The 13,017-nt window shown below is 36.7% G+C and overlaps 1 protein-coding gene across 15 annotated transcripts in view; it reads left to right on the top strand.

Annotated features, from left to right (window-relative positions):
• Positions 1–13,017, top strand: part of UBN2 (ubinuclein 2) — a 104,447-nt gene that overhangs the window by 71,005 nt on the left and 20,425 nt on the right. For 13 of the 15 annotated variants that reach the window (XR_013524221.1, XM_078343643.1, XM_035254615.3 and 10 more), the window contains one exon: positions 1,092–11,157. The exons of the other annotated variants lie outside the window; for them this stretch is intronic. Coding sequence is in view for 12 of the 13 variants with exons in the window: in XM_078343643.1 (XP_078199769.1) it covers positions 1,092–1,141 (50 nt within the window). In the remaining variant the exon portion in view is untranslated. Of the gene's footprint in view, positions 1–1,091; positions 11,158–13,017 lie in introns of those variants that run through there. 15 annotated transcript variants of the gene reach the window in all.

The raw sequence follows: 13,017 nt of genomic DNA, 5'->3' as shown, positions 1-13,017 counted from the left end.
TTCATAGGAGAATTTAATAAAAATTAATTGATTTAAAGCTTCTAGCCTGGTACCTGATACATAGTAAGAGCTCAATTAATGTTAATTATTTTATCTAGTCTAAAACAAAAGTCAGTAAAATTTTTCCATAAAGGGCCAAATAGTAAATATCTTAGGCTTTGCAGGCTGTATGGTCTCTGTTGCCACCACTTAACTGACCATTGTAGTGAAAAACAGCCATAGGCAATATTCATTTTTCTTGCTAAGGCCATGTACCTGTTGGCTCTCCAGGTCACTGGGCCCTACCCTTGTTGTGTATCCCCCTTTCCTCTCCTCTATCCAGCCTCCAATTTAGTTGAGGCTTAAATGGAGTGATCGGCATTTTTCTCTGCAAGCATTTAAACAGCAGTATGTAAAAATAGAAATTATTTTGATCTAGTGTGGTGGCACATACCTGTAGTCCCACTATTTAGAAGGCTGAGGTGTGGGGGGTTGCTTGTGCCCAGGAATTTGAGGCTGTAGGAAAACATAGCGCAAGACTCCACCCCTTAAAAAAAGAAAGCATTGTCCTAGTAGCAGACTTTCCTGTCACTTAAAGGTAGATTAGAATGAGCACACAGACTCAGCTGGATGTTTTTTACTACAGGTGAAAAGTGTGCTTCACAAATAATCAGGAATTACAAAAAGCTGTGTCCTGGCAAGAAATTTTACTTCACTTATTAAAAAATACATTGACCTTGTTCTTCTAAAGGAATTGAAAGATGTAGTGGGTCCCTCAGAGGTGGGAATAGTGTCTTCTGGTTCCTTTATAACCCTCTCACTGCATTTGACACAATCGGCTAGGAAGTAAATGATAAATACTTGTTGAAATAATATTTATAGAACACTGAAAACCACAGTCATTTGAGAAAAGAGGATCATTGTTGTTGCGTTTTTATCTCCGTGATGTTTTATCAACCTCTATAATCCTATATAGCATGCAAGATACTAAAAGTTACCTTTTTAGAGATGTCATCCACAAAAGATAAAAGTTAATTGTTCCTTTTGCTGTGTTTTTCTTACCTGGTTTTTGTAACATGGACCCATACCAATTTAACATCTCTTTTTCTCAGATGGAGGCCAAAGTAAAGGGGACACTAAATTACCACGGAAATCTCAGTGACTGCCCAGCAAGCAAAGGAGACGAAATGTTTAGTTGACTGATGGAATCTACCTGATGGGAAAGTACTTATGTGGTCATAGGGCTGCTGTTTCTGTCGATGTTTACATTCTCTCGTCCCAAGCACTGTGGTGAGGAGGAAAAAGAAAACATTACTTGAGCAAAGCCAGGTGCAGGAGGAAGAAATGCTTTTGTGCAAAGTTATTGACCTTTGGTCTCTTCTAAAGAAAGACAAAGTTACCATATTAACAGACTTGAAAGACACTCAGTTGTCAAACCCACAGAAATACAAATTTCATTTTTCCCGGGGGAGGAAGAAGGAAGGCAAGAGAATTTGGGTAAACTCCATCCATCCTGGGGGTTGGATCTGAACACTTACCGACATAATTGCATAATAAAAGGCATTAAAAACTGGAATTAGGCCAGTTTGTCAGGAATAATGATCATGTCTTTGAGTGGACTGTAGCAAATTTGCCACAAAAAAAAAAATGTTGATTCTCCGATAGGCAGTAGCTGAAGAAATACCATACCCTCAAAAATCCTGAACAAACTTGAATCTTCTCCAGTGTGTAGCAACTCCCCATGTAAATCAGTGGACTAAAGATCCTTCAGGAAAGTTATTTTAGCACAGTGATATATATCTAGATTTTTAAAAATCAGGAAGTTGAGCCTGTTGCTCTTAAGTGATGAAACTTAGATGTCCCCTTTTTGTAAAAGGGTCAATTTCATCTTCCATTCAGAAGCAGGTACTTAACTCTTTTCTTCAGGTGATTTGTGCATCTGGTATTGCCTGGTTAATTCTTATTTGCATTCTTGATGTTAAAATGTGACTGTGTTCACATTTTTCTTTTGAGAAATGGGGATCTTTACAGGGTTATTGCTTTACTGCTTTTAGCCCTTACAGCAACATAAACTCTTAAGTTTCCCCCAATTCATCTAACTTCACAACTTCTTCTGTTCTTTTAGCTAGTGGTACTTCAGGTGATTATTAGCTATTGATATATAAACAGGTAGAAGTATAAACTGTGTTTCATCATTGGTCATTCAAATGGCATAAATATAGTTTCTGAATTTTTAAGATGGTATTTTAAAGGGAGGAATTACATTAGGATGACAATCACAATGTATTTCTACTCCCTGTATCCAGTGTAGTGAAATTGTTTGGAGCATTTGAGATCCTAAAGTTTTATTGATGTTTACTCAGTGTATTGATATGTGAGTAAATCTGCAGATAATAAGACTCCTTAGTTATTATAGCTTCCTTATGCAAATAGCATATTCAACAAAGGATGTTAAGGTAAAAATGTATGGTTCTCCTTGGCTACACTTGATTTGACTTGGGCTTTTTTTCTTTTGGCCTCATTATTCTAGTTTTTTAAGCTTCTGAATATTTTCAGACTATATTGGAGAATGGTCCATTTCTAATGACACACTAACCTAAAAAACCAATAGACTGGTACTAGCAAGATTTCTTGCATATGTGCTTATTACACATTACATTATACCATTAAATTTATTCAAATAAGAGTATTAACCAGGCCCTTTTTTCTTTTATACACAAAAGTCCCAGATATCCTACAGGACTGTGAATAAATAACCACAGATCTGTTCAGATCTGTATGCCTGTATTTTGACTTCAAAGTCACATTGGCTTGCTTCATAGCGAAAAAGTTAATAAATAACTGAAAACTTTAGTTCCAAGAACTTGTTACGGTAAAGGGAAAGGATTATTTCAAAGGAATCACTGATACAACTTCTTGACTCTAAGAATTTAGTTTACCAGTAGAACAAATATGTGAATATAGTGTGAACCGCAGTGGATATCTTGGAAGGATACTGGGAGGATGTTGCAGAGAGGTTTGACTTGAATTCAATATGTTTGATGAAGGTTTGCTTGGTTTCAAATAGGGACGCTTACCCAGTTTTTTGATGTTTTCAAAGGTAGTCAACCTCTTGCTTTTATGAAATTTGAATAAAAAGGTCTTTGCTTAATACTAGGGTAAGTGATGGGATTTTCCTTTGGGAAGGTAGCCTTTGTTTTACTTCTCATACCACAAGAGAAGTCAAAGTGCATACTAATCTCTCTTCCTGGATAATGATACATATGTCTGTCTGTCTGTATATATACATACACACACATATTCATATAAATGACTAGTTTGAGTCAAAAAACCATTTGAATTTCTTAACCATCAATTCTGAATCATGCCATGTGAAAAATCATACTCTCATCATTAGAAAAGAACAGGATAATCAGTTCTTTTCCCTGTAGCGTTTTATGCTAACCAGTAAAAATATCTGAAGGCCTATGGCTCCAAGAATATAATACGGAGATTCTGCTGTGTTCTCTTTAGTCTTGATTCCTTGAGGACTGCTGTCAGATTCCCACCTTAAACCCTCATCTGCACTGACGACTTATATTCATTTTAGTCAGGACCCCCCTTTTATGTTGTATGAATCAGTCAGGCATCCTTGTATTGCTGTATGAAGTATGATCAGAGAGTTTCTACATGTAAATACAAATCTATTTCTTTTCTAGATCATAACATTGAAAAAGGTGTCCATACTTCATGGTCACCTGTCTTTACCGTTTTTATTACTAAAAACAGACATATAAATTGGTTATTTTTTAGCACAGAGACTTGTGACTCATACTGTATTTTTGCACTTAAAAATCAAATTATGTTATTTTTTGAAATGGTGAGTCATTGGAAAGGATATCTATAGAGCAACATGTATTTCTAAAGAGCATTAGCAACATCCAAATGCAAAAAATAATCAGCACACATGATTATATCCCACCCCTCGGGATTCTTGATTCAGGAAGATTAAGCTGTTTGTTTTGAACTGTTTTATATTTTAAATTGCCTTCACTGATATATAAGCTGTTACTGTACATACAAGTTAATCCTCAGTATTCACAAGCAATAACAGTCAGCGGAGTTGTCCTCGGAGATAGCTGTGCTGATGGAGACTGGGAGCAAAGTGTCAAGCTCATTCAGAGCCTCCAGAATAAATGCAAGCAATAATTTCCATTATAAGTCAATTGTAAGTCTTGTATGCTTTTGAGGTCAGAGGGTAAATGAAATCATGATTTTAAAACAGCCTGAAGAAAAAGGTTTTAGGAAAGGAAATGAGGCTAATCTGTAGTCACAAAATTCTGATATTTCGCACAAATCAGAAGATGGTGATAGTGCATTCTTTCACGCCCACCACCCCTTTGATGGATGTTGTTAGCCCAAATTACATTTTCATATCATGAACATTGAATAGGGTTTATTGAATCACAAAGGTAAGGGGAAGAATCGGGCACATACGTGTTTGAATACTGTGGGTTTGACACCTGGTTGAAAACTTACTGGACATGATTTTTAACCCAGGATATTTTTTTCCCAAAGCAGATCTAAATTGTTTACTCCCCAGGGTTGGAAAGGACAGGCACCTCTAATCTAGTCTTTCTCCTCTGGTTGCCCTCTCCCACACCCCTTTCCACCTATACTTGGTTCAAGACATTTTCTGAAATGAAAATTCTACTGTCGTTCAAACTGCCATTGGTTATGAGAACTCTGTGTCCTTTGGGATCATCTCTTAGAACTCCAGTGATCTATCTCATATTTGCTGCTACATTTGTAAAATGAACTTTGCCTGTATTGGTTGACTTTAATCTAATTTACAGTTCTTTATTTCTAGGATGTTTTGTCCTCTAATTTGACTCATGTATACAATTAGGATACTTTATTTTAGGAGTGTACCATAAAAGCACACTGGTCCCTATGTTGTTTTTATCATTTAGGTTTGGAATTTCTGTTTGCTTTTTTTTGTTTTAAGTTGGAAATAGAAGAATGAGAAAAATCTATAATCAGGCCCAACTTGAGAACTTTCCCTGTGCTTCAGCACTGTAATTCTGCCGACCTAATGTTCTCAAAAGAGGCACTTTTACTTTCTATTGTGCATGTATGATTGTTGTTTTTGCTTTTGGGGGGGTTTGTGTTTGTAATAATGAAGCAGAAGAAAAGTGCAGTAGTAGATAAATGACTGATCACAAACATGTTATGCAATTTTATTTTATAAAGTTTTAAGGGGAAAAGTTTAACTCTTTGTAAATCATTTCTTAGCTCTGGTAAAATGCTTATATTACTCCTCTAAAACATGCTCAATTCAGGCCTTTGTCTTTGTTAAGTGCCTTTTTTCTTTCTTTTTTCCCCTCTTTTGAAACCTTTTTCAGATTATCTTAAAGTACAGACTGATAAGTCAGGGGATTCAGGAGGAAGAATCTCACACTTGCCAACATCATGTCATGCTGTAATCCTCTTTTCTTTATATGTATATGGATATATGTGTAAGATACATACATTACATATATATAAAACTAGGAGCTGCTGTACCATTGCATCCTTTCCAAACACTCCCCTTTCACTGTTTGCAAAACTTCTGCCTTGTTTATTCCATTGCTTTTAGTTGATTAAAGTGGGTGGATTAGAAAAGTATCTTTTCACAACAGGCCATCTTTGCCCTTTAAATATCTGTTTGTAGATGTTAACAGCAACACACACACACACACACACACACACACACACACACACATTTGTCAGTTATTATAAGTAAAATAAACTTAGTGAATCATTGACTATTCTTGGTTATAACCCACTTTTCTGTGCTCTTTAAACTTGACGTAAGTAGTATAGGAGAAAGCATTGGAATAACAAGAGTACCCTTGCAGGTCATGTTGATAAGGTGTGCTGGACTAAACGTGGGAAGGCCAGCATTAGAACCATCGTATGGTATCTGAGTAAGTTTAGAAGGAAGTCAGCAACTGTCAATGTTAAATATGTATCATAGTTTCTTCTGGAACATGATTTTTGAAGGAATCATATAGCTGCATATCTGTTAAAAGATTAATAAACTCAGAAGTAGAAAGACTTCAGATGTTGAGGAAAACATTCATATCATCTATAGCATTCTTGAGAGATTTTCCATTTGCTTTTTATTTGCCATATAATTATATTTGGCTTAATCTGATTTAATGGTTATTTAGATTTCTCCCTTGAGCAGAACAACATAACTTTCAGTATCTAAGATTCATCGATTTCTTGTTGAAAATAAATAGATGTGACATGTTAAGGGAGACCAAGTTGAACCATCCTTCAAAACCCAGTACAAATATACCTAGTAAGTGCCCCCTTTTCAGTAAATTTTAATTGGGAAGAACAGACTAGTGGCTTAAACGGAGAAAGCAGAAGCTCCTGAGAGTGTTACCTGATAGCAAAACTTGCCAGGCAGCTGGAATTCACAAGTGTTACTCTTGAATGACTATGTCTAGGGGGAATATCATTTAACCTTCGTGCCTCGGATTACCCATTAAACAATTGGGTATAATCATATTCACCTACCTCCCAGGGATATCAGAGACTTTAAGTAATTTCAAAAATATTTTGAGTTTTTGTAAAATGTCCTATATAATTAAAAATAGTATTATCATCTTCCTGCAGAGGCTAAAAAATGTTTTCCTTATAATGCATATAAAAAGCACCCTATGATTTTTTAAAAAATCACTGGAATTCTAATTTAGATACATATTTGTTATTTAAACATTATCTTTGAAGTGGGATAAAATGTTTAGTTTCAGGTTAACAAGGGAGAGAGATAACACTAAGTTTAAGTAGTTATTTTTAGGCTTTTACGGTGTTACTGTGATTTTTGTCAAGGTTGTGGAGCTAAAGTTAGATAAAGTTTTAATGCTTGGTTATTGGAGTTGATAAATGATCCTGGAATTTTAACTGCCTCACTTTTCCATCTTCTCCGTCTAATTTCCTTTTATTACTTGTTTGGGGACGGGTAGCTAAGCTTTTTAACTTTCTAAGAATGAGTGGTATGTCTCCTTGTTCTTGCAAATCAAGAGATTGTGTACTAATTTCATTAACTGTAGGTATATCCAGCTCTGCACTGAAGGGGGTGAGCACTACACACAGCCAGCTGGATGCTCTTGTAGCCATTGCACCTTTGTAATTCATGCTTCTTCAACCCATGAAAGAGGTGGAGCCATCAGCTGCTCAGGTTGTAAGAAAATCAGAGACAGAAGGCAGGATTCACTTTCTAACCGGGTCGGGGGTGGGGAAGGTCAGGGTAGAAGGAAACATGTTTTCCCCAGCTCCCAGGAGGAGATGAAGACCATTTTATCGCCATTTCCATCCCTGCATATTAAATAGTACTATTATGTAGAATTTTCCCGTGATTGTTAAAATAATAACAGGAAATAAATGGATGCTGCAGTTTTAGTTAGGGCTAAATGCTGAGCAGTGATTGTTGGAGTGTGTGTAAATTTAAATTGTAGCACATATTCAGGGTCAGGAAAGGAGAACGTGAGGGAGGAACCAATTTTATCCGGCCCAAGTGAGTTAGTAGAAAGCGCCAGGTCCAGAGGCAGACAAGGCATCTGGTTAATTTCCAGAATTGGCTAAAGTTCACTGAATTTCTAATGATAGGATGCATGTGTGTGTTTTTAAGTTGCTTTTTGGATTTTTGTTGCTTTTTCCAGATAAGGCCTTAGTAGCCTCTAAAGATCAACTATGCAGATAAACATACTCCTTATTTTTCACATTTCCCTATCTTTTCCATTCTCAAATAACAAATGTTAAGACCCAAAGAAATAAGGCATAAGGGTTTTTATTGAATGTGTGTTTGTTCCTCTAGGGAAAATTAACAGAAGCATAAAATAGAGAGAATTTTTGTGTTCATCTATCCTAAAATGTGAACTGTGTGTTCAAAAACTATCTACAGATCCTTTCACTGGTGCAAAGCTGTAGTTAGTATCATGGAATGTCTTTGGGTTGTTAATGATAAAATCATCCCTGTGTTCAATTCTGAGAGTTTTAAATTATATGACACAATGTTCTGGTTGATAGAGCTGAACAGGTGGTCAGACTCTTAATTAAAAATAGCTTTGAATATTAATGTTGAATTCTTCTTTTTTGGTTTCCTTTAGTCTTCATTCTTTATTCTGAGCTCTTAATCATATTGCTATACTAGAATATGAGTTGTATATTAGGAGTCTGGGGAGGAAAGTTTAAATTATCTTTTTCGTCCTCTTCTCACTCACTCTGGCAGTCTGTCCTGTGTACCCATAGAACTGAAAAGTTAAGCCCTGTGCAGGCCTGCTTTAGAAGACTGTTTACATCCCAGCAGAGGACCTGGGCAGGGACTCTTAGGATTTTAATTAGATGCCTTTGAATAATGTGATATTAAATTTTATTTTTCTCATAGACTCCCAAAGTACCACTTGCTTGAAAGTAGCACTTGTGATATTTAGTTTCCTTATATTGTAATAGTTTTATTTCTCAATCTTTCCTGTGCATATCCATTTCATAGTGGGTTAGTACTTAAACTTCGGACACTTTTCCAAACTGTTACTCAAACAAGTCAGGAATGCTTTTCAGAATCGCAGTAGTAGTATTAGGGTCTATGTATCTAGGACTTAGAGTCATCAGTGGTCATCACTGGGACTAGAGGTTTTTTTTTTCCTCTTCTCTGTATTAAAAAACAGATTTTGCTACTGTATAATGCGGCATTAGCTACATTTCATGACTCCCTCTTGATACTTTTTCGAGGTTATTCAAAAGAGATGCAGACCTTTATTAGGGGCTATTTCTCGTAATAGTCTGCCTTGCTTATTTTCATACTCCCCCAGAAATAAGCCTACTTTTGCAAACAGGTCATATGAATCAGATTTTATGTTTGTTTCTCACAAAATTTTCTATACATTATTTGTTCCCATTTTGCTAATAATATAATGAATTTATTATAAATCTGTTTTAAATATTTTATAATAGAGCACTAATGGAAACCTAATAAATACAAACAAGATGACTATTACCCGAGATAACTTGGAAATACTTATGTTTTTGAAGTTAACAACACCATCTGCCCTCAAAGCACATTTAGGAGTCAGTATCATCCAAGACCACCCAGTTGACATGTTTTTCTGTGTGACAACCTGCCCTTAAATTGTCAGATGTTAGCTATCTTGTGTTTGCTGTGCTTGCAGCCATAAGCTTTCCTCCTTTTTTGCTTATCCCTGCTGTTTGTAGGGTTGGTGTGCCCTCTGTCAGAAAATTGGGTTTTCTTTACTATACCTGAAAAATTATATCAAGGGTTACCCCAGTATTAGCTAGAGGAATTAAAAGAGAAAAAACTTACTCTCAATTGACAAAAGTATTGCTGTTTTACATAGTTAATTGGAAAGTTGACCAACTTTGGTTACCTCTTTTTGAGTCTTGGCCATGCCTTTGTAATTAATTACATATACCTTCTGAGACCTTCAGTTAATCAATGGGCCCTGCCCCATTAGAGGTAGGTGCCCAGCCTACAAATAATTTCCTGTGATCCATGACAAGCCTCCAGAGAAAAGAGTCAAACTTTGCACTGCCCTTTTTTTTTTTTTTTTGGTTATCATTGAAAACTTACTTTATTTTAGAAAGTATGAAAAATACCAAATTGTTCTTTCAGAGAATATGTAAGTCTGGGGCTTGCCCTTTCATTTACTTGCTAAACACCCTCACACTTAAAAGAAGAAAAATCTCCGGCTGGTGAAAATTTTGTACCCCAAATAATATATTAATCGAAGTCTGCCAAGGTAGCTAAGTGTTGGGTGTTTTCTCTCTTTTACTACAAGCAAGAAAGTTTATTTGCATTTGTAAACATAATTATGGAACTCCAGACCTACTTGGAAATAATGATTCTGATTTTTTAGTCTGGGTAAGCACATACTTCCAACCCTTATGGCATGAATTTTGATAAGGGATAGACTTGTTTGGTAGCCTAAGGAAAAACAGGATGTATTTATACAGTGAATGTTCACTCTGCAGAGGAACGTCCCTCCAGTTACACTTCTCATACATTAGTCACCTCCACACTTGACATTGATGCCAACGTGTTTCCAAACCAATCTCGAAGGCGCCTCAAGAGTTGATGGTCCTCTAGGTGAAAGGCACGAATTACTGTATTGCATTTGCTTACAGGGAGGTGTGTTTTTGCTAACTTGAAGGGATATACTGTATTTCAAATAAGTGTGTGACTTAATATTTTGGGATTTTTTTTTCCTCCTTTAAAAACTGGACCTGAACACAAGCTTTGAGTTGATATTTGTAATAATCTCAGGACCTGAAAGATTGTAGCATTTAGTGTGTCTTAAAAATTATGTACTGTACCAGCCATGGATTTTTGTAAATATACCTGTCTCCCTTTTTTGTATTATTTTAGTAAAAAAAAATAATAAATTTAAATAAAAGGGGGTGGTGATGACGTGAATGGGTGTGGGTATGTGTGCGTGTGTGTTTGTATAAGGCTCTTTGAGATGAACTGGTGCTTGTTTAATTTCCAGCTCAAATCGGAGCAGGAATATGGACAAACTGCTGCTACTGAACCCTGCACTGAGCCGAGGTATTTCCATTTTGTCATTTTCCATTTGGTTAATTAAACTCTAGCTACCAGGAAATGACGTAGAAGTTACTTCTTCCCACTGTCATTTTGCCTTTGCATTCTCAGTTCTCCTTGCCCCTTTGAGCTTTAATAGTAAAACATTTCAAACTTTGGGTGGTTTGCTTGTCTCTAGTTTTTAGAAAGCTCTGATCACTCCTTCCTAAGAAAAAAGGGCAGGTAAATTTTTTTTAACCAAAAAATTACACATTTCATAAAACCCTGAATTTTGGATATGTGAGAGGGCATAAACATTCCTAAATATGGACCTGTGAATTTAGTAAATTACTCCCATAAATATACTCCTTCAGTGCAGGGATTTTTGTGGTTTATTTTCCTTTTTCTTTTTTCTTTTCTTTTTGCAACAGCCTTGCTCATATTCCAGGTGTAGCTAGCAAACCCCTGTTTTTGAAGCAAGAGCCTTATTTGATTCAGTGTAGATGTTTCCTGTCTATCCTTCGTGACAGGGCCTTTTACATGAGTGTTTTTTCTTTTTGTATATGTTACGTGTTCGTTGTTGTATTAAATAAAGAGGAATGTACATACTATCCTCGTGTCTGTTGTGTTATTGAGGACCTTGGGTTTTAACATCACACTCTTTCAGCCCTGGGGAGTATCTGCTGTCCATATCACACTGCTAGGTTATGGAGTACAAGAAGTAAAGGACACAGTCTCCTGCCTCCCAGTGTACTCACAATTTGCAGGCACATGATAAGTTAAAAGATAATGATTCTTTTAACGTCAAATTTGTTAGGGTGTGGTCCATTGCCACCTGACATTTGAGTTCACATTCGGGGAGAAACAGAACTGGGGTAATCTGGGAAGACTCAGTGAAATGAATGGTGTTTGAGGTGGGCCTCCAAGAATTGGTGGAATTTGATCAAGTCAGGAAGGTAGATCATTTGCTGTGAGGGGCATGTTTGGACGAGTAGAGGAAGGCAGAGTGTGGGAGTCCTTGAATGTGACTCACTCTAGGTTTTCTGGGTAATAGGGTATGTGTATATGTTGTAATGCTACTATGGTCAGGACTTGAAATGTAGATGTGGGAATCTTATAAAAATAATTCAATCTTAGAAATTCAGGTAAGAGGCCAGGCGCGGTGCCTCACACCTGTAATTCTAGCACTTTGGGAGGCCGAGGTGGGCAAATCACAAGGTCAGGAGATCGAGACCATCCTGGCCAACTTGATGAAACCCCATCTCTTCTAAAAATAGAAAAAGTACCTGGGTGTGGTAATACGTGCCTGTAATCCCAGCTAGTTGGGAGGCTGAAGCCGGAGCATTGCTTGAACCAGGGAGTCCGAGGTTGCAGTGAGACAGAGCAAGACTCTGTCTCAAAGAAAAGAAAAGAAAAGTAGGTAAGGGGTGGGAGAAGGATGAAGAGAAAGCAACTTGTCAGAGAAAGTGAACAGTTATTTATAAGTGTATGTGTGATCTGCATAGAAAATATCAAAAAGGTTTTCGCTGAAATGGGGGTGTAGAAAAAAATATCAAAAAGGACATACTCTGCAAAATATACAGTGATGTGAGTGCTTTTTATTTTTTCCTTTTAAGTATTTTCAGTGTGTTGTAATGAAGATGAAAATAAGAAATTCAAAAAGGCACGGACCTCATGCATTAGGGGATGAGGGGGACTGTAAGTGCCTTTAACTAACGCGTAAGCTCAGTTTTGCAAAAGTGTGTTCTTGTGAGCAGTACCCCTCAAGATACTTTCTGACAAAACCAGAAAACCCTGTGGTAACAGAATTCAACTATACCGTACCATGTTTTCACCATCTTGTATGTTACCATATAAAGGTCATTGTTACGGTTTTTAAAAACTCATATTTCTACCAAGAGTATTTGGCAGGATGGGACACTTTTTTCATGTAATTCCAACTAACATTAAAATTTAAAAGTTGGCCAAGGCAGGTGGATCACCTGATGGCAAGAGTTCACAACCAGCCTGGCCATCATGGCGAACCCCCATCTCTATGGAAAATAGAAAAATTAGTTGGGTGTGGTGGTGCATGCCAGCTCTTCGGGAGGCTGAGACACAAGAATCGCTTGAACCCAGGAGGCAGAGGTTGCAGTGAGCCGAGATCATGCCACTGCACTCCATTCTGGGTGACTGTAAGTGTAAATATATGTGTATGTACATACATGCATTAGAAAATATACAAAAGAACATGCACCCCAAAATGCAGAGTGGTGGTATCAGTGCTTTTTCTTATTTTTCCTTTTACTTAAATTTATTTTCAGTGACCGTGGATAACATGAGTAAATTGTTTTATGTAACAGATAGGTGAGTTTTTGGTTGAAGAGAAGGAGAAAGAAATGGGAAGGGGCCTCTTCCTGTCTCATCACTGGAAGAAAGGGAAAGGAATTTCTTTTTCTATTTTTTTTTTTTTTTAAGACAGGGTTTCAGTA

The sequence above is a fragment of the Callithrix jacchus genome, chromosome 11 (assembly GCF_049354715.1).
Source record: "Callithrix jacchus isolate 240 chromosome 11, calJac240_pri, whole genome shotgun sequence".
In the NCBI taxonomy this organism is placed as follows: domain Eukaryota; kingdom Metazoa; phylum Chordata; class Mammalia; order Primates; family Cebidae; genus Callithrix; species Callithrix jacchus.
This window is presented reverse-complemented; position numbering and strand designations above follow the sequence as displayed.